Source organism: Macaca fascicularis, chromosome 3 (genome assembly GCF_037993035.2).
Source record: "Macaca fascicularis isolate 582-1 chromosome 3, T2T-MFA8v1.1".
NCBI classification, from domain to species: Eukaryota; Metazoa; Chordata; class Mammalia; order Primates; family Cercopithecidae; genus Macaca; species Macaca fascicularis.
Window position 1 is genome coordinate 59828169 of NC_088377.1, and position 25341 is coordinate 59853509.

Consider the following 25341-nt stretch of genomic DNA (forward strand, 5'->3'; position numbering starts at 1 on the left):
AGGCTCTGTCATCCACCTTTTCATTAAATCATTCTAACAATCTCTCCTGGGCTTAAGTAATCCTCCCACCTCAACTGCCTGAGTAGCTTGGACTGCAGGCACATGCCACCACTCTATCTGGCTTTCTCTCTCTCCCATGCTGATCGCTGGGCCTTGTGAGACAAATGAAAAGCTGATTTATCTGAGTTACTACAACTCATCACAGCTGGTTTTCTCACCTCATCCAAGTCCTCAGTGCTGCTTGGCAGTTATTCTGTTTGTCCTCATACACAGTGTGCACTACCATGACAGCTAATTTTTGCCTTTTTTTTTTTTTTTTTTTGTATTTTTAGTAGAGACGGGGTTTCACCATGTTGGCCAGAGCTGGTCTCGAACTCCTGACCTCAGGTGATCCGTCCACCTCGGCCTCCCAAAGTGCTAAGATTACAGGCGTGAGCCACCTTGCCCAGCCCTGGTGCTGCATTTTTGCTTTGTCCTCTCTCCCACAATGGCTAGCCAAAAATGTCACCATTTTGCTCCAGCCCCTTTCTTGACCTGCCTGTTTCTTTATAGTTACCTTTATTTGTTGATCCCTCACTTCCCTAATTAAAGGTATAAATTATTCAAGTTACTGTGATTTCTGATTTCTTTCTCCTAATATAAATGACCCTAAATACAATACAGGCCAGATGACCCAAGGAGACAATGACAGTGTAGACTTTTTTTTTTTTTTTTGAGACTGGGTCTCACTCTGTTGCCCAGGCTGGAGTGCAGTGGCCTGATTACAACTCACTGCAGCCTCGACCTCCTGGGCACAGGCAATCCTCCCACCTCAGCCTCCTGAGTAGCTGGGACTATAGGCATGTATCACCACACCCAGCCAAATTTTTTTTTTTTAATTGAAGAGAGGATTTCACCATGTTGCTCAGACTGGTCTGGAACTCCTGTGCTTAAGCAATCTGCCCATCTCAGCCTTCCAAAGTGCTAGGATTACAGGTATGAGCCCCTGCACCCAGCCCAATGTGTAGGCTGGTCTTACATGTCAGATATAAGGTTCCAATAATTCCATGTTATTTATTTTGAATGGGTGACGTGAATGCACATGGGATGGCATTTGGGCAGAGCAGCAGCGCCCGAGTTCATCTTCCTCTCTTGGGTGGGACATCAGGAATAGTCCCCACTGGTGTCCACTTTGGGAAGCTCTGGGTTTCAGCTGACCTCTGCTTCTCATGGGTACCTAACTGCAACTTGCAGTGCCTTTTCTCAGTCAGGCATAAGAGCTGGAACTTCTGTTAATCTCTCAATATTTGCATAGGTAATGAAGTGTCTTCTGAAGTCAAAATATTTGAAAAGGAATGGCCCCTCCTTATTGTGTGGGTCAAAATCTCAGGTTCACCTTGGCTGCTCCAGGCTGCTGTGGATAGATATCCCTGAAGGGGTTCTTTCAAAAGGTGCCTCTAGATCTTGAAACTGTTGATTATATTGCAACTGTCACACCTACGAGGACTGCTGGCCTCAGCCAACCCCTCATCATGGAGCTGTAGAAACAAGGGAGAGGCTGCCCCTGCTCATGGCGCTCTGTATAGCCTTACTGAGGGGTTCAAGTGTGTCTTGGGTAAGGCAGGCTGGGAGAAAAGATATCCAGGGTTTTCAGCTATTGGAATGCTGGATCCTTAGCCAGGGATCTGGTAAACCATGTCCTAAAAAGACAGAATGATTAGGTAAAAAACAGAGTCACAAATGGCCAGTACTGCTTATAAACCCCACAAATCCTGGGACACGGTGAGAGCCTTCCACTCTGGAAACATCACTTGATACCTTGGTTGGACTGTCTGGAAATTCTACCTTTGGATCTCAATCCACAAATCCAGGTTGTCCTGGGGGTGTTTTTGCCATAAAAGGGTCAGAATTGCCATGCAAACAGAGAACAGTGCTGACAGGTGTTCAAAATCAAGTCGTAAACTCCATCTCAATGGAATCCTCTAGCCCATGGAAGTGGTGGAATATTCCTGCAGGTAACTGGACAGGGGATTTCCTCTCATTGTTCTGCCTCTCTGGACCAATGGGAGTTTCCAGATACAGCCGCCTTTGAAGAATAAAATTAGATAATTGGGTGGAATATCCCCTGAATATGTCTGGAAGCAATTACATTCTGCCTTGACTCCTGGGAGTGCTGAGTGAATAATGCCACCTTCATTGCATCTAATAGCGATGTGGTCAGCTCATTAGTGAAGTTCATATTTTTGTTAAGAAACTCGTGGTGAACTCAGTTTCCAAGCAAAATATTTACTTATTTTACTTTTTATTTTAGAGACAGGGTCTTGCTCTGTCACTGAGGCTGGACTGCAGCAGTGCAATCATGGCTCACTGCAACCTCAACCTCATGAGCTCAAGTGAACCTCCCACCTCAGGCTCCCAAGTACCTGGGACTGCAGGTGCAGGCCACCATGCCTGGCTTATGTTTTTGAATTTTGCTTTTTTAGACACAGGATCTTGCTATGTCACCCAGGCTGGTCCTGCACTCCTGGCCTCAGGCAATCCTCTTGCCTCTGCCTCTCAAAGTGCTATAGGATTACAGGTGTGAACCACCATGCCTGGCCAGGCGAAATAATTAGATTCTTCCTTTCTGGTACAGAAGGTGAAACTAGTATGTCTGCTCAGTGGGATCCTACAGGCATCCTCTGCAGCTGTTGTGGAGGTAGATGCAGAGCTTCCAGGATGTGTATCCACCTTACCTTAACTTAGGTGGACATAGAGCCTGCAGGATCCTCTGCTGCTGCTGCTGCTGCTGCTGCTGCTGCTGCTGCTGCTGCTGCTGCTGCTATGGAGACTGAAAATGCTCTCCAGTGCCTAGCAGGCCAGGTGTAAAAGCTGACTTGGAAAGCAAGGGACATCAGTGCTGAGAGCACCTATCTGCCTGAGAATAAGAAGCAGACAGTCCTGGGTATGGCATCACTGTCATGGTTGGCTAGCAGGTACCAGATGAGGCATGGCCAGAAGTGGCCAATCAGCTTTTAAATGCCAAAGACAGGACAGTTACAGAGGGGAGAGGTGGAGAGGACATGGTGAGAGGGACAGTAAACACCTGCAACATGTGCACACACACGTGGGCCCTTGGGGCAGAGTCAGCTGAGGTATGGTTGGTGATGAAGATGCTGTGTTGAGACACTGGATACCCAAGGCATTTATAAACATTCATACACATTGGAGGGACTTAAGCCTACTCATGATACCACCCGGACCTCTTTACAAAAATACTGAAGATATAAAGATTTCTTCAATTGGACTCTGAACCTGTAGGTCTCTTTTAATGAGGGTCAAGCTCCAAGTTTTGTGTTGCTATGTGATTCTATTTCTTGATTTTAATAATGACAGAGAAAAGTATGGATACCTCCATTCCGAAAATCTACTGGGGCTGGGCCATCTGAAAGGATCATATGATACGGGGAAGAAATGAGAGTCTGTATTATTAAGAGAATCCTGGCCGAGTGCGGTGGCTCATGCCTGTAATCCCAGCACTTTGGGTGGCTGAGGTGGGTGGATCACAAGGTCAGGAGTTCAAGACCAGCCTGGCCAAGATGGTGAAACTCCGTCTCTACTAAAAATACAAAAATTATCCAAGTGTGGTGGCGAGCGCCTGTAATCCCAGTTATTTAGGAGTCTGAGGCAGGGAATTGCTTGAACCCGGGATGCAGGGGTTGCAGTCAGCCGAGATTGCACCACTGCATTCCAGCCTGGGTGACAGAGCGAGACTCCGTCTCAAAAAAAAGAGATAACCCTCTAGAAGTCATATTTGTTGAGGGGTGAATAAGGTTGACATAGAGGCCAGAAGTGGCTAGAAAAGGTACATCATAATCTGATGACAGACCCCTGTTATGGAGTGTTTCTGGATGGTTCAGTCTTTCCCACAGTTGACTGGATCTTCTCCTGGTGTACAATAGCTCTGTGTCCACCTGGTGTCAAGTGGTTGGAGAAGGGGGACACCTAGGATCTCCAGATCATGTCATTCCTCAGGAGAAACAAGTGTGTGAGGGAAGACATCCTCTGCAGTCCAGGAATTGTACTGCCCTCTTCCTAAGGCTGCTCTGTTTATTTATTTGTGTGTGTGTGTGTGTGTGTGTGTGTGTGTGTGTGTGTGTGTGTGTGTGGTGTGATGGAGAGTCGGGGGTGCATTTTGGAAGAAGACACAAAATTCTGTCCTTTAAATCTACCTAGATAATGCACATCTATGAATTCTATAGTAATACTGTCAGTCTTCCTTTGCATTTAGATATTAGAAACAGGTATTCACCTGAGAAAAAATGAGATACCTAAGTTCACAGCTAATAAATAAGATCACTGTAGACATGACTGGGGAAGGGAAAAGAAAAGCACATAACTATTCTTGCTCAGAACAAAAACTACTAGGCTGGCGTGGGGGCTTATGCCTGTACTCCCAGTACTTTGGGTGGTCAAGGCGGGCAGATCACCTGAGTTCAGGAGTTCGAGACCAGTCTGGCTAATATGGTGAAACCCCATCTCTACTAAAAATACAAAAATTAGCCGGGCGTGGTGGCGCGTCTGTAATCCCAGCTACTTGGGACGCTGACGAAGGAGGATCGCTTGAACCCAGCTGGCGGAGGATGTAGTGAGCTGAGATTGAACCACTGCACTCCAGCCTGGGCAACAGAGCAAGACTGTCTCCAAAATAATAAATAAATAAATAAATAAATTTTAAAATTATGTTTAAAAAACAGGGAAATTAAGCTACAGTACATGATAGGAAAAACAAAATGGTAAGGAATTAAAAGAAAGCTAAAGGTAAGTAAATAAAAGCTAAGGGAATTTGCTGTAAGTTCAACAAACCAAAATTAAGTAAAACTAGTGAAGAGGTCATCTACACAAGAATGATGAAGGGACACTTGGCAGTATAGAGATCTGAGTCCAAGGGCCACGAGTCCCAAGCCAGGCACACGGCATCCCCTGAACTACACTAAGGAGCCTCCCATTCTGTTACGCTTCTGATTTCGGAAGTAGGCTATACAGCTTGTCTATGCAGGGACACCTGCAGGGCTTCAGGAGTCTCATTAACTCAGATGGTTCCAGATCGTCCCACTCCTGGGGTCCAGCCAAGGAGCCATGACTCACCTACTCTGTCATACTCCATTCATCACCCTGTGAGCAGGGCCTCCTTCACCTAGTGGATATGTGTCCCTCACTCAGGTCAGTAAATTGGGAGCCCCATCTACCCCCTTAACACAGGGACTACTTAAGGGCTACACATTTGATATGGTTTGGCTCTGTGTCCCCACCCAAATCTCATGTTGAACTGTAATCCCCACTTGTCAGGGGAGGGACCTGGAGGGAGGTGATTGGATCATGGAGGTAGATTTTCCCTATGCTGTTCTTGTGATAGTGAGTTTTCATGAGCTCTGATGGTTTAAAAGTGCATTTCCCCAATCTCTTTTTTTTTTGAGATGGAGTCTTACTCTGTTTCCAGGTTGGAGTGCAGTAGCGTGATCTCGGCTCATTGCAACCTCTGCCTCCTGAGTTCAAGCAATTCTCCTGCCTCAGCCTCCCGAGTAGCTGGGACTACAGGTGCATGCCACCATGCCCAGCTAATTTTTCTGTATTTTGCTTTTTAGTAGAGATGGGGTTTCACCATGTTGGCCAGGATGGTCTCAATCTCTTGACTTTGTGATCTGCCTGCCTCGGCCTTCCAAAGTACTGGGATTATACAGGCATCAGCCACCACACCTGGCCTCCCCACTTTCTCCTGCTACCATGTAAGACGTGCCTTGCTTCTCCTTCGCCTTCTGCCATGATTATAAGTTTCCCAAGGCCTCCCAGCCATGCAAACTGTGGGTCAATTAAACCTCTTTTCTTCATAAATTATCCAGTCTCAGGTAGTTCTTTACAGCAGTGTGAAAATGGACTAATACAACATCTATGGGAGATTTTTTTTCCTTTCTTCCTAGAATCCTTTCCTGAAGTATGAAGACTTTCTTTTTTCTTTTTTTTTTTTTTGAGACAGAGTCTCGCTCTGTCGCCCAGGCTGGAGTGCAGTGGCCGGATCTCAGCTCACTGCAAGCTCCGCCTCCCGGGTTTAGGCCATTCTCCTGCTTCAGCCTCCTGAGTAGCTGGGACTACAGGCGCCCGCCACCTCGCCTGGTTAGTTTTTTGTATTTTTTAGTAGAGACGGGGTTTCACCGTGTTAGCCAGGATGGTCTCGATCTCCTGACCTCGTGATCCGCCCATCTCGGCCTCCCAAAGTGCTGGGATTACAGGCTTGAGCCACCGTGCCCGGCCGAAGACTTTCTAATACTTGTCCTAGATATGTGCTTTCCAAATCTTCACAGGTCACGCAGAGTCAAGCCCTGAACCTCAGAAGGAGGATACTTATCTTTCAAGAGGAAGGGAGGATCATGCTGTTGAACAACCCTGAGGATTTCAGAAAGGGGCTCTGGGTTTGGATGCTGACTCTTCCACTTACTAGCTCTGCACTCTCGGGGAAACTGTACCTCTATGAGCTTCAGTTTCCAGCCTGTATTGTTAGTGTACTATTACTATGTGACTGTGCTCAGTAATTAGGTCAGGGAATATATTTGGCAGAGATGATGCAGTGTTTTTATTTAAAATCCAGAATAATCAGATTTAGGGGAAGCAATTGGAGGGTATGAAGCTACTCGGAGCTTCAGAACTCACCTTTCTGGGTTAATCCATGATGTGACTCCAAAGGGCATCTTGATGACGATGCTCATTAGCCAGGAAGGTGTCAAGCTCCGCTTTCAAAGGAAGGGCAACTTATGTCCATTTTCTTTAAGGAAGGGTTTTTGTGTTTTTTTTTTTTTTTTTTTTTTTTTGAGATGGAGTCTTGCTCTGTCGCCCAGGCTGGAGTGTAGTGGCGCGATCTCGGCTCACTGCAAGCTCCGCCTCCTGGGTTCACACCATTCTCCTGCCTCAGTCTCCCAAGTAACCAGGATTACAGGGGCCCACCACCACGCCCGGCTAATTTTTTGTATTTTTTTTAGTAGAGACGGGGTTTCACTGTGTTAGCCAGGATGGTCTCAATCTCCTGACCCTGTGATCCGCCCACCTCAGCCTCCCAAAGTGCTGGGATCACAGGCATGAGCTACCACGCCCAGCCAAGGAAGGGTCTTAACTACTGAGGCTCACATAAATTTAGAGCACTTATTTCCCTGTTGAAAAGGAAGTGGTGATATGACAGGAAGAATTTATTTTAGAACTACCTGACATGGTTGTGAGCCACACACGTGACTGCACCTATAGTCTCTTCTTTCCTTGGAGAACTCCCAACAGAAGAGGACAGAGATTTTGCCTAGGCTGAGGTGGGCGCTTGCCTACCTGAAACAGAGACAAGTCTAGAGTAACTCCAGAAGGGTCCTCAAGAGGCCCACCTCCCTTTCAGGGCAGAAGTTCAGTTGCTGGTCTCAGGGAAAAGCCTGTCTTGTTGTGTGGAGCATCCCCAAACATACCACATTTTAAGCAGAAATAAAAAATATTTGCTGACAAAGTGGGGGTCAGAGAAGGGATGAGCGCACATCTCTAAAAAAGAAAGGCGCAGCACGCAGGTTCTAGTTCTTGACTTTAATGCCCTTGGAGTGTACTGAGGCTCCATACACCAAAGCACTCACAGACAGGTACATGAACTCACACAGGAAGTGTTATACTGTGTACATAAACCCAACACCGTACAGAAGGACGACGACGGACCCAGGTGACTCGAGGTGACTGCCTGTTCCCATACCCACTGTTTGTTCCCACCTCCCTCAACCCCTGCCAACCCCCATCCTTCCCCACTCAATACGTATATACACAGACATGATTCCCTCAGAATTCCAAAAAGTGCCTCTCCCACCCCAGTTCCCAACACTCCAGCTTTGGATGAAAAAAGCCTCTCTCTTTTAAGGATCATGAGACAGGCACCACCTTCATGCAAGAGCCCCAGAAAAATAGTACCCAAGAAAGCTTAATAATGTATATTGGAATCAAATATGGATAGAACATATGCAGAAGGACAATATTTGAAATATTACTGGGATCAAAATGCTCAGTGTGGGTAGTTTTTGTTTTGTTATTGCTGTTTGCTTTAACCTGTTCAAGAGCTGGTTTAGACCAAGACCACACATGGATGCTCACGCCGCCTGTGTCTTATAAATGTCACTTCCTAGTCCTCCAGCAAGCAACCCAGAACAGGAAGATTATATCACCTGATAAGCCTGAAGCACAAGGCTCAGACAGTTCCCAGAATATCCTAAGCCCCAGGAAAGAACAGAAACTTCCAGAGTACAGCTGACTGCTTTCTGCATGGTAAGCACTGGGCAGCCTGGTGAACAAGGCAGAGGTAGAATAAGGAAGGTGACAATTCCTTCCTTTGATTTAGAGTGTTACGCAAAGAATTCCTCCCCTGGAATGGGATGTGTTTCAGTGTGGTTTTGCTTCAGTCTTTTTCATTGCTATAACATTAGCTTTTTTATCTTTAAGGAATTTTATTATGGCGAGCATTTCACCATGTGGTCCCATCTCCTGAAACTTTCACTTTGGTTTGACTCACTGATAACTACTGGCCTGTCTCAAGGCAAGATGAATCCAGTTCCTTGTCAAGCGAGAGGGATTTACTGACATTACACACAACAATTCTATAAAGATGCACTTCCTTCTGATCAGGGAGAAGCTTTCAACCTTTGGAGCCTTCCTTCCAGACCCAACCCTTCTTCTGCTCTGGGCCTGGCCATTCAGAGTTGAAAAGGGATCAAATGGGGAGAAATCACTTCCACAGGGATAACCCCTTTATTTGGAGGCCATTAGCACAATCCACCACATCTAATTCACTTTTTAGCCTGGCCTCGGTTTCTCATCAGAGAATGGAGAAACTAGACCACTGAATTCGTTCACTCTATTTAGAAAGAGCTCTCAGCTTGCTGCCCAGTGTCACCTCTCTGTCTTCTCTACTGGCCAGAGCCTTGTGTCCTACAGTGGCACAGAAGACATTATTGTGAGGATCACAAAGGGAGTCAGAGAAACAGGGGTTTCTCCAGCGAGAGCCACAAGAAGTGTTCTTACCCAGCATCCCTGTAACCCTAAGCCAGCCTTCAGGACCTGTTTTTGAGCAAACCTGCATTTGAGCAAACAAGTTTCTCCCTGGCTTGCATGTATGGACTCTAAATAACCAAGCCCTGCGATGCTCCGTGGGATGGCGGGTAGCAGAAAGGGTCAAGGCCACATTACTGAAAGCACTGGGCTTAATGAACTGCTCTCTGTTCACACAGACTTTATCAATAGTCTGCCTCTCTGTCAAAAAATGAACACATATTAGGCAGCAGGTAACACCAATCAGAAGAACCGAAATCAAAGACTTTTCTCTTAGAACAATTCAAGAGCCATGTTTTTGGGCTAACCTCCAAGCAGGGACATCAGCTCCAAAAAAGCGACTATCCCTTTGTATATGAGAACAATAGAGAGAGCCCATATCTCAGAACATGAATGACTGTTCTTTCCTCTTAGATCTCAGTATTCACCTCTTTTCCACCTCTAAAAGAGAACAACAGGAGTGCACAACCATGCCCTGGAATCTTTGTTTACACAGAGGGAACAGGAGGTCACTGCCTTCCAGCCCCACGGAGGAATTCAACCGAAGTCCCAGGGCTTGGTCTTCTTTTCCTCATATGAACACAGACTTCAGCTCCCTCTATAGCCATCTCATCTATCTGGTCCTGTAAGTCTGAGACCAGGGAGGTTGTCCTCCCCAATTCCTTTATTTATTTATTTTAACGATGGTGTTGCCCAGGCTGGAGCATAGTGGCTAGCCATAGGCATGATCATAGTACACTACAGTCTTCATCTCCTGGGCTCAAGTGATCCTCCTGCCTCAGCCTCTGGAGTAGCGGGTACTACAGGTGTGTGCCTGAGTAGCCTGGACTACAGGCGTGTGCCCAAGTAGCTGGGACTACAGACATGTTCCTGGCTCACATCAATTCTTCACACATTAAAAAAAAAAAATCTCCCTTCAGGAATAACCAGGAAGAGACAAGTACGGTCATGATTACAGAGAGACGCCCTTAATGCAGCATGGAAATGTTACATTGTGATCAGTGGTGCTACACAGTTCTTCCTTTAGGAGATGCATGTCCAGACCCTGACTAGTTGGCCCAGGCTGTAGACAGAGCAAGAAGGAAATGCAGTAGTAACAGATCCTTGGGGATCTTTTTCAATTTCTGAAATAGAGGAGTAAGTAAAACAAAATATAGAGGAGTGAGGAGTAAAACAAAATATAGAGAAGTAAGACAAAAATAGAGGAGTGAGGAATAAAACAAAAGGGAAGTTTTCTCTGTCTTCCTACGGCTCCTAGGATAGCTGTGTGTCTCACCCAGCCCTTCCTTTACCTTCTCAGAAGACATGCTCTCCTAGGAGAATGTTACCAGGACAGAGCAACAAGGTTTAAAGAGGGGGCCCCTTCCAAAGAGGTTCACCACAAATTGGATTCTAACACATGAGATAGCAGCCAAGGAGGTGTTCTGAGCCTCTAAAAAGGATGTTACATGTCAAACATAACAGAAGATCTAGGCATCTTGCCTGCTTGACTTGGGGAATCTTCAAAAGAAGCCTCTGAAATTTGCATTCCAGCCCTGTGAGAAGACAACCCTGCAAGCAAGGAGGGTGGTGGAAGATAGGAGAAGCTGTGGCCCTAAGACAGGGCTGTAAACATTGTGGTTTTCTAAGGCCAACTGGGTGCATAGCTTTGGCAGCTATGGTTAAATCTCCAAAAGGTGGTGAATAACATGTTCCAGAAGGAAAAGAGAAGTCTTTCCACATTTTAGGAAAGTGGGCAACTATTCTTGGAGGAGAAGGGGTGCAGTGGGACAGAAGATGCTCTTTCTTCTTCAGCCAGGGGCTACGGGGTGGCTGGTCAGGTAAATCCCCCATCATGTTCCGTGTTCACACAATACACTAAGCACAAGGGAGGGACGCTTGAACAGGGTCGAGGAAGTGATTAGGCCTCATCGATTTGATAATGTGGCTCTAAAATGGGCAGAAACTCTCTTGCAAGGTCAAGAAGGTGACGAAACTTCTTGGGACTTCCTGCTCAAGCCCTAGCTATCAGCCTCAAGGAAAGACTACCATGCCTTGAGGAAAGGCCAGGTGAGCGCTGGCCGGAGTGCCTGCAGGCTGCAAGCCCTGAGCCCAACCCTGAGGTGCAGTCAGGGAGAGTGGGGCTACATCTCTGTCCCCTGGGAGCTGTGCCTCAGGACTCGGTCCTCACCTCGGCAGATTCTGGGGCAGTCAGCAGCCCCTTCAGGGATCTTACTCCCACAGCCACCAAGTGTGGTGGACATCCTCCCTGATGGGACTCTTGCCTACCAAGGCTACTCACCACCATGTGATCTTGAACTCATAGATGGGGCGCTTGCAGTAGTAGTGGTTCACGAGGTGCTTGTCACACACCCCGATGCACTGGTGGTCCACGGTGAGGCCCTGGGCCGAGAGGTCCGTGACCAGGCAGTGCAACAGGTCATAAACATCAGCCACAGCCTCCCAGGGCCCAAAAGACACATCCACTTCACAGTGGTGCTCAAAAAGCTGCCCGTCACTCTCACTCCGCTCAAAGCGCAGGGAGTTGAGGAGCGGACACTCATACGGGGTGATGGGCATCTCCTCCTTGAAGACACAGACCTTGAGCTTGGCAAAGCGGGCCTTCCGCTGGACCGCACGCAGCCGGGCGATCTCCACAATCCGCTCCAAGTGGTCTATGAGGATGAACACAACACCTATCACTGGGGTGAAGGGGCAGGACAGGGCGGCAGAGATGCACAGAGAAACAGTCCTGAAGATGGAGGATGCAGGAGGGGACAGATTTCTCGGGGAAAGGATTCAGGGGCCCAACGAAGGGCACAAACTGAAACAAGGGTCATGGTTCTCTACAGCAAAGGAGAGCCAATGGGACGAGGGTTGTCCTTCTGAAACACAATTTGCTGACTGTCACAGGCCAGGTAGGACCACCTTAACTGGAATCTCCCCAGTGTGACTGGGAGGGGACGACACTCCCTCCCATCTTGAGAAATCTGGATGAACGCTGCCCCTGGTGTCGTGATGGAGACCTAAACACTCACAGATGCCTTGCAGACCGCCTCCCACATACCCACCATCCTGGGCAGCTGACCCTCACCTTTGTAATAGGGCATGAGTCCCAGAAACGCTTGGCGCACCTTCTCGCCCTTCAGTGGCTGCATGTTCTCCAGCTGCTCCAGGAGGGGCCCGATGGCATAGTACTGGGCCTCTTTGTACACAGCTCGAACACGCTCCCTGGGTGGGAGGTCCCCTGAGCGCAGGAAATTCAGCACATCTCTGAGCAGGAAGGAAAGAGGGTCGGTGACAAGGAGCTCATGCTCCTGGGCAGTGCCATACAGTGCATTGGACAAAGTCTAAAACTAGACTGCCAGCTGTGTTACACTGGGTAAATGAACCTAACCTCTCCATGCTTCAGTTTCCCTGTCTGTAAAATTGGAGAAAACAATAAAACCTCATGATGTATTAGGAATTAAGTGATTAGAAAATTCCTGGCACAGAGTAGAGCCTCAATAAGTGTTACCAGTTGTTCTTATCAGTAAGCAACTATAATTACTATTATTAGGTATAATATTAGGTATTATTAGGCATATGTAAGTATAATGGGAAGATATGACATCTAGCCCTTTATATACATTTGTTTTAGAATTGAGGTGAAATATTCAATAAATGTACAAATATTAACTGTACAGTTCAATTTTTTTTAAGTATGAATATACCCATCCAACCACACCTAGATCAAGATGAAACATTTCCATTCCTTAAGGTTTCTCATGCCACTTCCCAGTTAATCCCTACGGAAGGAACCACTCTAACTTCTCCTTCGATCAGTAAAGATGAGTTTTGCCTTTTCTTGAAATACATACAAATAGAATTATGCAGTATGTTCTCTTTTGTACCTGGCTTCTTTCCTTTAACATAATGTTTTTGAAATTTATCCACCAAATAAATAAAAACAAACCGGTAGTTTGTTATTAATATTATTTATTATGTAAGTATACCCTTGCATGAATATGGTATAATTTATTTACCCTGTTGTCTCTTTGATGGACATTTGGGTTGTTCCCAGTTTTTGGCTATTATGAGTAAAGCTGGGATAAACATTCCTATATTAGACCTTTAGGCCAGGCACGGTGGCTCACACCTGTGATCCCAGCACTTTGGGAGGCCGAGGTGGGTGGATCACCTGAGCTCAGGAGTTTGAGACCAGCCTGGCCAAAATGGTGAAACTCCATCTCTACTAAAAATACAAAAATTAGCCAGGTATGGTGGTGGGCGTCTGTAATCCCAGCTACTCAGGAGGCTGAGGCAGGGGAACTGCTTGAACCTGGGAAGCGGAGGTTGCAGTGAGCTGAGATCATGCTACCGCACTCCAGTCTGGGTTACAGAGTGAGACTCCATCTCAAAATAAAAAAACCTTTAGTGGACACAAGCACAAATTTCTTTTGAGTAAGTATCAGGAGTAGAATTGTTCGGTCATAGGGTAAGCACGTGGTTAACAAAGTGGTTGCAGCATTTTACATTCCCACCAGCAATGCAGAAGAGTTCTAGGTGTTCCCCATCCTTGCCACTAGTATTATTCTGTAGCTATGCAGAGCAGGTAAAATGCCTAAACATAATGTCTGAAAGAACAGTTCCAGGGCTGAATAAAATCACATATTGTATTTTCTTAAAATAAAAATTCTGTCCTTCTAATTCACTTTTCAGATTTTCTTCTCTTCTTTTTTAAGAGATAGGGTCTTGTTCTGTCACCCAGGCTGGAGGGCAGTGGTGCAATCGTAGCTCAAGGCAGCCTCTAACTCCTAGGCTCAAGCAGTCCTCTTGCCTCAGCCTCCCGAATAGCTGGGACCACAGGTGCAAGCCACCAACTTTTCAGATTATTTAGTGCTAAGAGTAATCAGATACATCACTGGTACGTGTGGAAGAGAGTAAGTAAACCCCAAGATTATGCTACTACCTCAATAATAGCTTAGTCTATGACCTAATACAACACCAGCTAACACTCGCTAAGTATTACTCGGTGCCAGCCACTATTCATGGGTTATCCCATGTAATCCTCTCAATGACATTGGGGGTGTGTGCTATCTTATCCCTATGTCATAAATGAGGCTCAAGTGGGGCCCAGCCAGGTTCAGGAACATGCTTGCTCAAGTAGCCACCGCTGCCAGAGGCTCAGATCCAGCCATGGCTGACTCTACACCCACATCCACCATGGTCCAGCTTCAGCAGAAGCATTTGGACCAGAGTGTGGCAAGCTGATGACAATGGGGAACAACCCCAGGTGGAGGCCCAAGCGGCCTTCATGGTGGATGCTAGGGGTGCATAAGCTGTATAGCAAGAAATGCACCCTACGAAATGCCCTGAACCCCCTATTTTATCTGAGTCATTCAACAACTTCATCTGCTGCTGATGAATCATAGGTCACAGGAACTCATCAGCCAAAGTATGAATGTCGCCATCTCCTGCTTTCTGCCATGCCCTTGCCTGGCGCTGTCACTCTCTAACTGTGGCCACCTGGGCATGGGCACATCCACCTCAAGTCAAACCCAGACCCCCCTCCCCAAAATCCCTTCTAAATCTTCAGCAAACCTTGGTGAGCTCTGAAAAACAAAACCCTGGGGTAAGGCCCAGCTAAGGGTGTTGTGGGAGCTGCCAGCTGGAGCCAGCACTTTCCTTCCCCAAACAGCCTGCAAACAAAAATCTTTTTATAGTTCTGCAGAGCGATGTGACACTTTGTTTTCTCAGCATTGGAGGCAGCTGATAACCCACTGGGGAAACCCAGATGCTTCCAAGCAAGTTATCTGACCAAGGGCTCCTTTCTGAGAATAAAAATGATCTTTCCCACAGTGTGGGCAATCCTACTTGGAGGCCAGCACAGAGATGCAGTGGTTGGAGAGTTTCTGCCTCCCGGACACTTGGTTCAAGGTCTCTAGTCATCTCCAATGTCAGACTGAAAGAGCTAAGAGTTCCAGTCACGTACTCTGAAAAGGACATGGCTAGGGGTCATACCAAGGCTCTTTATATAATCCTCATTGACAAGCCTGTGCAGCAGCTATAATTATTTCTCATTTCACAAACATGGAACCTGAGATATAAAGTCTTTAAATTGTTTATGTGTAAGACTGTCAGAACTCCTTTCTTGGGAAAGGTTTTGTTTTCTTTTTTCAGAGACAGAGTCTCGGCCGGGCACGGCCTGTAATCCCAGCACTTTGGGAGTCTGAGGCAGGAGGATCACTTGAGTTCAGGAGTTCGAGAACATCCTGGCCAACATAGTGAAACCTCATCTATACAAAAAATCAAAACTCAGCCAGGCGTGGTGGTGTGCACCTCTAGTCCCAGCTACTTGGGAAACTGAGACAGGAGAACTGCTTGCACCTGGGAGGTCAAGGCTGTAGTGAGCCATGCTCACGCCACTGCACTCAGCTAGGGCAACAGAGCAAGACGCTGACTCAAAAAAAAAAAAAAAAAAAGACAGTCTCACTCTATTGCCCTGGCTGGAGCACAGTGGTGGGATCACGACTCGCCGCAGCCTCCAACTCCTGGGCTCAACCAATCCTCCCAACTCTGCCTCACAAGTAGCTGTGACTACAGGCAAGCGCCACCGCACCTGGCTGCTATTTTGCTGTTGTTGAGATTGTGTTTTGTCACGTTTTAGTGTTACCTCACAGGAACAACAGAGGTTTTTTTCTTTTTTTTTTTTTTAAAGACTTTCCTTGTCAAAATTAAAGGAGAACAACACTAGGTTAGTCTTTCATCTTTTTTTACTGTTTTAAACTACTGAAGAAGTCTGGTAACCATTGCTACACACGTACACACGTTTCCTTCCCATGGCAAGGCTGAGCCCCAAAATCCAGATCTAAAGGTATTCTCCAAGTTGTTTTAGACTACCCCCCGACATGGGATTACACTTATTCCTCTCCACACAGATGACAACTTCCTGGTCTCATATTGCGTAGGATAGCCAGGTGTGGCGGCGCATGCCTGTAGTCCCAGCTATTCAGGAGGCTGAGGTGAGAAGACTGCTTGAGCTAGGAGTTTAAGGATGCAGTGAGCTACGATGGCACTGGTGAACAGCCACTACATTCCACCCTGGGCAATATAGCAAGACCCTATCTCCAAAAAAAACAGCCCCCTCAAAAAACAAAAAAGCACCTAAAATTAAATAAATACTGTAATACCAGCATTTTGGGGGGCCAAGGTAGGAGGATTGCCTAAGGCCAGGAGCTTGAGACCGCTCTGGGCAACACAACAAGATCCCATCTCTATTTATATATATATATATAAAGATGATAGTATATATCATCATTTATTATATCATTTATCTATCTATATATATATAAAATGATGATAGTATCACACACATTAAGACCAGTGGAAGCCCCAGTGCATCAGAGCACACATATATATACATATATGTGTGTGTGTGTGTATGTGTATGTCTGTGTGTGCATGTGTATATAATTAGATAAATAAATAAAAATGAAATTTTGTTTTGTTTTGTTTTTTTGAGATGGAATCTCGGTCTGTCGCCCAGGCTGGGGTGCAAAGGTGCGATCTCGGGTCACTGCAACCTCTGCCTCCTGGGTTCAAGCGATTCTTCTACCTCAGCTTCCTAAGTAGCTGGGATTACAGGTATGAGCCACCACACCCAGTTAATTTTTGTATTTTTAGTAGAGATGGGGTTTCACCATGCTGTAGTGAACTGGTCTCGAACTCCTGGCCTCAAGTGATCAACCTACCTCAGCCTCCCAAAGTGCTGGGATTACAGGCAAGAGCCACCACGCCCAGCTGAAAATAAAAATTGTTTAACTGTCTAGGATGGAAGCAATTTCATCCAGCCAGTGTGTGTTATTTGGAATTTCTCTGGCTGTCTTTGTCTCCTTTGGCAAAAAAAAAAAAAAAAAAAAATTTGATCTCTTTCAAGAAGCCAATTTATTAAATTTCATCAATATGTTATCTCCTCTTCTAGGTACTATGGAAGATACCAATGTCCCATACTTAAGCCCAGGCTAATCACTTGCTAGCACTACAAAGTTGATTGTACAGGGAGAGACATACCCAAAGTGTGTGCCATCTCGGTCGATGAAGTAGCGGCCCTCGGAGTCCGTGGGGATGTAGTGCCGCCCACTGAACATGGCTGCCAACATGGTGTCTTCGTAGCACCGCAGTGTGGACAGGCGTGTAGTAAAGTGAGCCCCTCCGATGTTAAGCGGAACAACCTCAGGAAACTGGAAAGAAATCACCAGGGCTCTCAGGCAGGCAGCGGGGATTGAGAGCTGGGGTTGCTCCATCTTCACTCCCTCGGGTCTGATTGGTGCCACACCATTCATTCAGTCACTCAAGCCCAGGGGTCCATCTGAATACTTTCTTTTCTCTCTTCCCTCTGCCCCACCCTCATCACCTGCCAAGTCTTACCCATTCAAACCCTGATAGCTCTTCTGTTTTTTTTATTTGAGATGGAGTTTCGCTCTCGTATCCCAGGCTGGAGTGCAGTGGTGTGATCTCGGCTCACTGCAAGCTCTACCTCCAGGGTTCACGCCATTCTCCTGCCTCAGCCTCCCCAAGTAGCTGGGACTACAGGCTCCTGCCACCATGTTAATTTTTTGTATTTGTTTTTTTTTTGTACTTTTTTTTAGTACAGACGGGGTTTCACGGTGTTAGCTAGGATGGTCTCGATCTGCTGACCTCATGATCCACCCGCCTTGGCCTCCCAAAGTGCTGGGATTACAGGTGTGAGCCACTGCACCCGGCCCCCTGATAGCTCTTAAATCAGGTCTCTTCACCTCAACTCCATTATCACTGCTCTAGAGCTCAAAGCCTTCAGTGTCCTCTCACTTCCTGAATTTACCATCTTAGTGTTCTTGCTCACAGTGTCTTCTGTGCCCAAAACGCTCTTACCACTCTCCTTCTTCTTCTGTCTATATGGCAAGGTAAATGGCCCCATATAGTGTTACAGGTTGTTCACTGCATAAAAGCTGGATGAGAGTGATCTGCTATGTGCCCTTTTTCTAATTCACACCAATGTACCATACAGGTTAGTGGCATCTACTCATTCCAGAAATTTCTATTCAAGTTCCCCTCATCTGTGAGCATTTCTGCTCTACTGTCCCTCACCTGCCCCCAGGACAGAGTTGACACATTCTTCGACTGTGCTTTCATCGTGTGCCACATTCTCCTCTATAATAGCACCTAGCACAATACATTGCCAATTATTTTCCTCCGTCAATTCACTCCACTAGACCTCAAGCTTCCCAAAGACAAGGAAAGCATCTTGGTCACCAACCACGGGCTGCCCACAGCAGAGCTCAGTAGTTGTGTGTTGAATACTTCCAGGTACCTACTCCTCTCCTAATCTGTTAAGTGAGACGGTCTCCAGTCCAGCTAAGGTTCTGGAGGCAAGGGCTGAGTGAGGAACGTGAAAATGATGGCATAAATGTACCCTAAGAAGCTCGAGGTTTCTCTTAAAATGCAAGGTTGTTTTTTTTGTTTGTTTTTGTTTTTCCTGTTTTGCACTGCTTGTGGTTTCTACCAAACTGCATTTGAAAGAAGTGAGGTCATTTTAAGTTCTCTTTAATCTTCCCACAAACTTCCTCCAGATCAATTCAAATTTTATCCCTATGCATCTTTTTTTTTGAAACGGAATCTCACTGCAATGCCCAGGCTGGAGTGCAATGGCATGATCTCGGTTCCCTGCAACCTCTGCCTCCTGAGTTCAAGAGATTCTGCTGCCCCAGCCTCCAAAGTAGCTGGGACTACAGGTGGGCATGGCCACACCCAACTAATTTTTATATTTGTGGTAGAGATGGGGTTTCACCATGTTGGCCAAGCTGGTCTCAAACTCCTAACCTCAAGTGATCTGCCTGCCTTGGCCTCCCAAAGTGCTGGGATTATAGCCATGCGTCCTTTTTAATATTACGTCTCTCCTGCTCCAGTGAAAGTCTGCTTGTCTACACAGTCCCCTTCCCAGCTTTCAAATCCTTTGTGAAATAAAATAGGGTACAAATACATGAAATAAAGCTGACCCAGGGCCTTGGGCAGTGCCTGGCTCACGTAAAGACCCAAAATTCACTGAATGAACGAACAAAATAGACAGGGAGTTACACCTCTGTGTGTATGCACTGTTACTCTTCTGTACCCGTAGGACATGAAAATGCCTTGTGCTTACTCTGTAGGTCCTCTAAAACCATTTTATGTGTGTATCAAGGGCTCAGATAACATTTTGGAATAATAATACTGAACATTTCTGGAGCTCTTTAAACCTTTTCCAAAGATACTTCATACCAATCCAAGTGTTTGCTCCATATTAGAGACGAGAGGATTGAAGCAGAGAGGACAAAAGCCATCGGAAACAGTTTTGGAGCTCACATGGGACAATGTCATCAGCGGGGGGAGCTGGCGGTGGGGCCCTAGTCTGCAGTCGGTGCTCTTGTGCTCTTTCCCTCAAACCACATCATTTTCCCAACGACAGTGAACAAAAAAAATAGCACCACTGTGACTAATGACTTTTTTCCAATTGCAGAGATTACTTCCAGATTTTTGCTCATTTTCCCATGACATTGTGTGTATGGAGCTTGCAATCCCAGCACAACACTATCTGCTTCCCAAGAGCATCATCACCTAGCCCAGCCTGTTGAGGGCCTCTATCCATTGTCCTGGGACTCCACATACCACATGCTCCTGGATTTGGCACTATCTTAGTCCCTGCCTCCTAGAAGCCATCTTCGGTGTCCAGTAACACTTCACCTTCCCTCCTCTTTATTTTTTATTTGTAGAGATGGAGTCTGTGTTGCCCAAGCCGGTCCCAGACTCCTGGCCTCAAGCAATCCTCCTGCCTTGGCCTCCCAAAATGCTGGGATTACAAGTGTAAGCCACCACACCTGGCATCGTTTCCCCTCTCTTGCTTTTTTTGTTTTTGCTTGTAGGTAGGGTCTTATTGTGTCACACCCAGGCTGGACTACAGCGGCACAATCACGGCTCACTGCAGCCTCAACCACCAGGGCTCAAGCGATTCTCCCAACTCACCTTCCTGAGCACCTGAGAGTACAGGCACACACCACCAAGCCTGGCTAATTTTTATTTTTGTAGGGGCAAGATCTCACTGTTGCCCTGGCTAGTCTCTAACTCCTGGCCTCAAGCAATCCTCCCACCTCAGCATCCCAAAGTGCTGAGATTACAGATGTGAGCCACCATGCCTGGTATATTTTCCTGTCTCGAGCATCATTTCAGGTGTTGACATGATAGTATCACACACATTAAGACCCGTGGAAGCCCCAGTGCATCAGAGCACAGCAGCCTGTGAGTGCAAGCCATGGGATGCCAGGTGACTGTAGCTACATCTATGAACTGGCCTGCTCCTTATCTGCAGACAGCTCCTTGCCTTGTTCCTTGGGCAGCTGGAGACTAGGTGCGGGCAACCACTACAGCATCCTGTTGGATTCTCTAGAAGACATCTTTTTCTTTTCTTTTCTAAAATTCATCCAACCCAAAATGCCTTTTTTTGTGTTTCCAGTCGTAGTAGGGCCGGGGCCCCTGCTATGTTGCCCAGGCTGGCCTCCAACTCCTCCCCTCAAGCGATCCTCCCTCTCAATGTGTTGGGATTACAGGCTTGAGCCACCGTGCCTGGTCAGACACCATCGGCTCTCGGGGCTCCAGGGTCCCCCTCCCACGGCCCACCCTCCCTCCTATCTTCAGTAAACGTGGGACATGGGGATGGGAGTAAATCACCCCAAAGAGTACTGGGCGGAGGGGGTAGGGAATGGGGAAGCACATCTAGTGGGTGCAATTGACGGGTTGAACGTGGGTGGGGAGGGGTGCAGGTGGTCGGGGGAGGGGCGTAGGTGGGCGAGGGAGGTGCAGGTGGGTGGGGGGAGGGGGGCGCAGGTCCGCGGGCCCCGCCCCCAACCGCGGCACCGCCCACCTGCCAAGGTCAGCTATGCCCGGCGCCCGCTTCTTCCCCGCGCCCCTCCCCACGCCCCCACGGCCCGCCGCCCGCCCGGGTACCTCCTGGGGCAGCAGGGGCAATGCGTGCCCCGCCTGCGTGGCCGTCGGCGTGGCAGGCTCCAGAAAGTCGTCTTCGGCGTCGGAGCTGGACATGGCACCGTCCTGGCGACGGCTGTCTGGCTCCCGCCCCGTGACTACCACCATCCCTCTGGCTCTGGGCAGTGGGCGCGGCTTGGGGCGGGCGGGCGGAGGCGGTGGCCCCGGGCACTCCCTACCGCCTAGCAGCGCCTGGCATGACGCGGCCGGCTGCGGGCGGGCCTGAGGGGGCCGAGAGGCAGTGCGCAGGCGGGAAGGCGGCGGCTCAGTCAACGCCGACCCGCTTGCTCCCAGCCGCTGGCCTGACGCCACCGCCTCCCGCTACTGGCCGACGCCGCTCTGATTCCGCCATGACTGGCAGGAAGCTCGCCCAGTCGAAGAGCAGGCAGCGCCAGCGGCCTGCGCCTGAGTGGTCCCTGGGGGGCGGCCTGCGAGCCTGCCGTGCTCTGATTGGTCCTCTGGCCAGCGGGCGCGCCCTCTCCGGGAGACCCGGCGGTGGTGGGCAGCTACGCTCTCATAACTGCGCCTCCGCTTGTGCGGTGAGGACGGTTCCTGCCCACGTCAGGGTAGATCCCTGATCGCTTACACACAAGGGCTCACGACTTACTCGAGTGTCTGTCCCCAGGGCAGCGGGTCCTTGTCTCCTCAATGGAAGGCCTGAGCACCCTTTCCTGGAGGATGTGGCGGGAGGAGGGCTGAGGTGGCTGCGCCCCGCGACCGCGGCTGGCTCCGCCCGGAGCCGCAGGGCACCGCCCGGGTGTCCAGTCCTTCCCCACTCACTGACGCAGGAATCCGAACGAGAAGACCCCAAATCGGAGCACTTGAGTTCAGTGAATAATGACAGTGACTCCCCACCGTTACCGTTTTTCCACCGTGACATAGAGATGGAGATAGGCCCTTCCGCAAGATGCTCCTGGGCTGGGAGGCGGAGTCCAGCCCCAGAGGTCCGTTCAGCGCAGGGACTCTCCTGGGGATCAAGGTTCTTAGCCCGTTCAAGCCATTTTCTCTCTTTTTTTTAAAGACAGGGTCTCGCTCTTGCCCGGGCTGAAGTGCAGTGGCGCCACCATAGCTCATTGCAAACCCTGGGCTCAAGCGATCCTCCCGCCCCAGCCTCCCGAGTACCTGGGACCACAGGCTCGCTCCACCACACTCAGCTGATTTTTTTACATTTTGGCCGGCCCAGTGGCTCACGCCTGTAATCCCGGCTCTTTGGTAGGCGATGCTGGTGGATCACCTCTGGTCAGGAGGCTGAGACCAGCCTGGCCAACATGGTGAAACCTCATCTCTACTAAAAATACAAAATTAGCCAGGCGTGGTGACACACTTGTAATCCCAGCTAGTGGGGAGGCTGAGGCAGGAGAATCGCTTGAACCCAGGAGATGGAGATTGCAGTGAGTCGAGATCACAACCACTGCACTCCAGCCTGAGCAGCAAGAGCAAAATTCCGTCTCAAAAAAAAAATTTTTTTTTTTCTTCTAAGAAATGGGGTCTTGTCATGTTGCCCAGGCTGGTCTCAAACTCCTTGCCTCAAGCTATCCTCCCTCATCAGCCTCCCAAAGTGCTGGGATCACAGGCGTGCACCACAACCATGCTTCTCCTTTTCAAACCGTTTTCACACCCAGTTCCTCATCTCCTTCTCACTGTGTAGTGACAGAAAAGAAAACTGAGTCGTAGATTAGACAGCTGTAGGAGTGTCCTAGGTCTGTGTTTTCTCCAACTTCAGTTGCATCAAAATCCCTGGAGGGAGACCTTGTTTAAGCACAGATGAAAAGGAATGAAATCACGTCATTTGCCGCAACGTTGATGGACGTCATTATGTTAAGTGAAATAAGCCAGGCACAGAAAGACATAAATATTGCATGTTCTCATCTGTGGCAGCTAAAAAACAATCGATCTCATAAATTTAGAGAGTAGAAAGAAACCAGAGGCTGAGAATGGTTGGATGAGAAATGAAGAGATTTAGGTTAATGAAGGGCATACATTTAGATAAAAAGGTTTACGTTCTATGGTTCAAAAGCAGAGTAGTGACTATAATTAACAACAATGGATTGTATATTTCAAAATAGCTGGAAGGCACTTTGTGAAGCCAGGGTGGGAGGATAACTTGAGACCAGCCTGGACAACATAGTTAGACCCTACCTCTACAAAAAGTAAAAAAAAAAAAAAAATATATCGCAGAGTGTGGTGGTTCACATCTGTGTCCCAGCTACTCGGAGGCTAAAGCAAGGAGGATCGCTGGAGCCACAGAGGTCGAAGCTGCAGTGAGCTGTGATTGCACCACTGCATTCCAGAGCCTAGGTGACAGAGACCCTGTTTCAACAACAACAATAACAAAAATCTAGAAGAGAGGAGTTGAATTGTTTCCAAAACATGGGTAAATTCCCAAAGTGATGGATACCACTAATGCTCTGACTTGATCATTACACATCCTGTGCACGTAACAAAATATCACAGATACCCCATAAATATGTAAAATACTATGTAATCTTAAAAAGTAAAAATAAGGCCGGGCGCGGTGGCTCACGCCTGTAATCCCAGCACTTTGGGAGGCCGAGGCGGGCGGATCACAAGGTCAGGAGATCGAGACCACGGTGAAACCCCGTCTCTACTAAAAATACAAAAAATTAGCCGGGCGCGGTTGTGGGCGCCTGTAGTCCCAGCTACTCGGGAGGCTGAGGCAGGAGAATGGCGTGAACCCGGGAGGCGGAGCTTGCAGTGAGCCGAGATCGCGCCACTGCACTCCAGCCTGGGCGACAGAGCGAGACTCCGTCTCAAAAAAAAAAAAAAAAAAAAAAAAAAAAGTAAAAATAAAAAAACAAACAGAGTCCCAGTCCCACCGCCAGAAAATCTGAGTTGACCAGTCTAGGATGAAGCCCTTGGTAATTTGCATTCCTAACAAATACCAGGATAATTATGATGCTGCCGGTCCATGAACCACACTTTGAGTAACACTGCCCTAAAGGAGACCCCATGAGGCCCTCTCTTGTCTTCCATTGTACTCTCGTCTTTCTCAAAAATACCTGTAACAAAATTTCCTCTTTCAATCCTTATGCCAGTTGGGATGTTTCACCTGTACCAAGAAACTGCAACTAAAAGTAGTTTAAGCAGTCAGGGAATTTTATTTTAATTTTATTTTTTTATTTATTTCTGAGACAGAGTCTCGCTGTGTCACCCTGGCTGGAGTGCAGTGGCACGATCTCGGCTCACTGCAACCTTCACCTCCTGGGTTCACGCCATTCTCCTGCCTCAGCCTCCCGAGTAGCTGGGACAACAGGCACCCACCACCACGCTCGGCTAATTTCTTTTTGTATTTTTACTAGAGACATGGTTTCACCGTGTTAGCCAGGATGGTCTCGATCTCCTGACCTCATGATCCACCCGCCTTGGCCTCCCAAAGTGCTGGGATTACAGGCGTGAACCACTGAGCCCGGCCAAGGAATTTTATTATCTTACATAACAGGAAGTCTGAGCAGACCTAGAGGTTGGTTTATTAAGTAACGCACAGTGGCTCACGCCTATAATCCCAGCACTATGGGAGGCCGAAGTGGTCGATTACATGAGGTCAGGAGTTCGAAACCAACCTGGCCAAGATGGTGAAACTCCATCTCTACTAAAAATACAAAAATTAGCTGGGTGTGGTGGCAGGCGCCTGTTATCTCAGCTACTAGGGAGGCTGAGGCATGAGAATCACTTGAACCTGGGAGGCGGAGGTTACAGTGAGCCAAGGTCATGCCACTGCACTCCAGCCTGCACAACAGGAGCAAAACTCTGTCTAAAACAAAACAAAACAAAACAAAAAACAATTACCAGGACTCAAATTTTTGATTTATTACTGCAGTCTGGGCAACATAGTGAGACCACATCTCTAGAGAAAGAGAAAAAAAGATAAATTAGCCATGTGTTGTGGGGAGTGGCTGTACTCCTAGCCATTCAGGAGGCTGAGGCAGTAGGATCTCTGAGCCCAGGAGATGAAGACTGCAGTGAATTATGATCAGTTATGCCACTGCACTTCAGCCTCAGTGACAGAGCAAGGCCCTACCTCTAAAAAACCAAAACCAAAAAACAAGAAAAACGAAAGCTGGGCATAGTGGCAGTGGCCCACACCTGTAGTCCCAACTATATAGGAGGCTGAGGCAAGAGGATTGCTTGAGCCCAGCCTGGACAACATAGCAAGACCCTGTCTTTAAAAAAAATTTTTTTTTTTTTTTTGAGACAGAGTCTCACTCATTCTGTTGCCCAGGTTGGAGTGCAGTGGCGTGATCT

General features: G+C 47.8%; 1 protein-coding gene across 7 annotated transcripts; it reads right to left on the reverse strand.

The window, feature by feature from the left end:
* Positions 1–1031: 1031 nt before the first annotated feature.
* Positions 1032–21192, reverse strand: KCTD7 (potassium channel tetramerization domain containing 7). 7 transcript variants are annotated; one of them, XM_074034861.1, is made up of 5 exons: positions 21043–21192; positions 17101–17270; positions 12183–12321; positions 11650–11723; positions 1032–1679 (listed from the first exon to the last, which is right to left on the reverse strand). In XM_074034861.1, exons 1-5 carry the CDS (start codon positions 21184–21186, stop codon positions 1634–1636), a joined length of 573 nt encoding a protein of 190 aa, XP_073890962.1. In that variant the 5' UTR covers positions 21187–21192; the 3' UTR covers positions 1032–1633. The 7 variants fall into 7 exon arrangements, with proteins under 7 accessions (XP_073890962.1, XP_073890961.1, XP_005549487.2 ...); XM_074034860.1 differs by having other exon boundaries at positions 12143–12321; XM_005549430.5 differs by having other exon boundaries at positions 11351–11723; positions 12143–12321.
* Positions 21193–25341: the final 4149 nt, after the last annotated feature.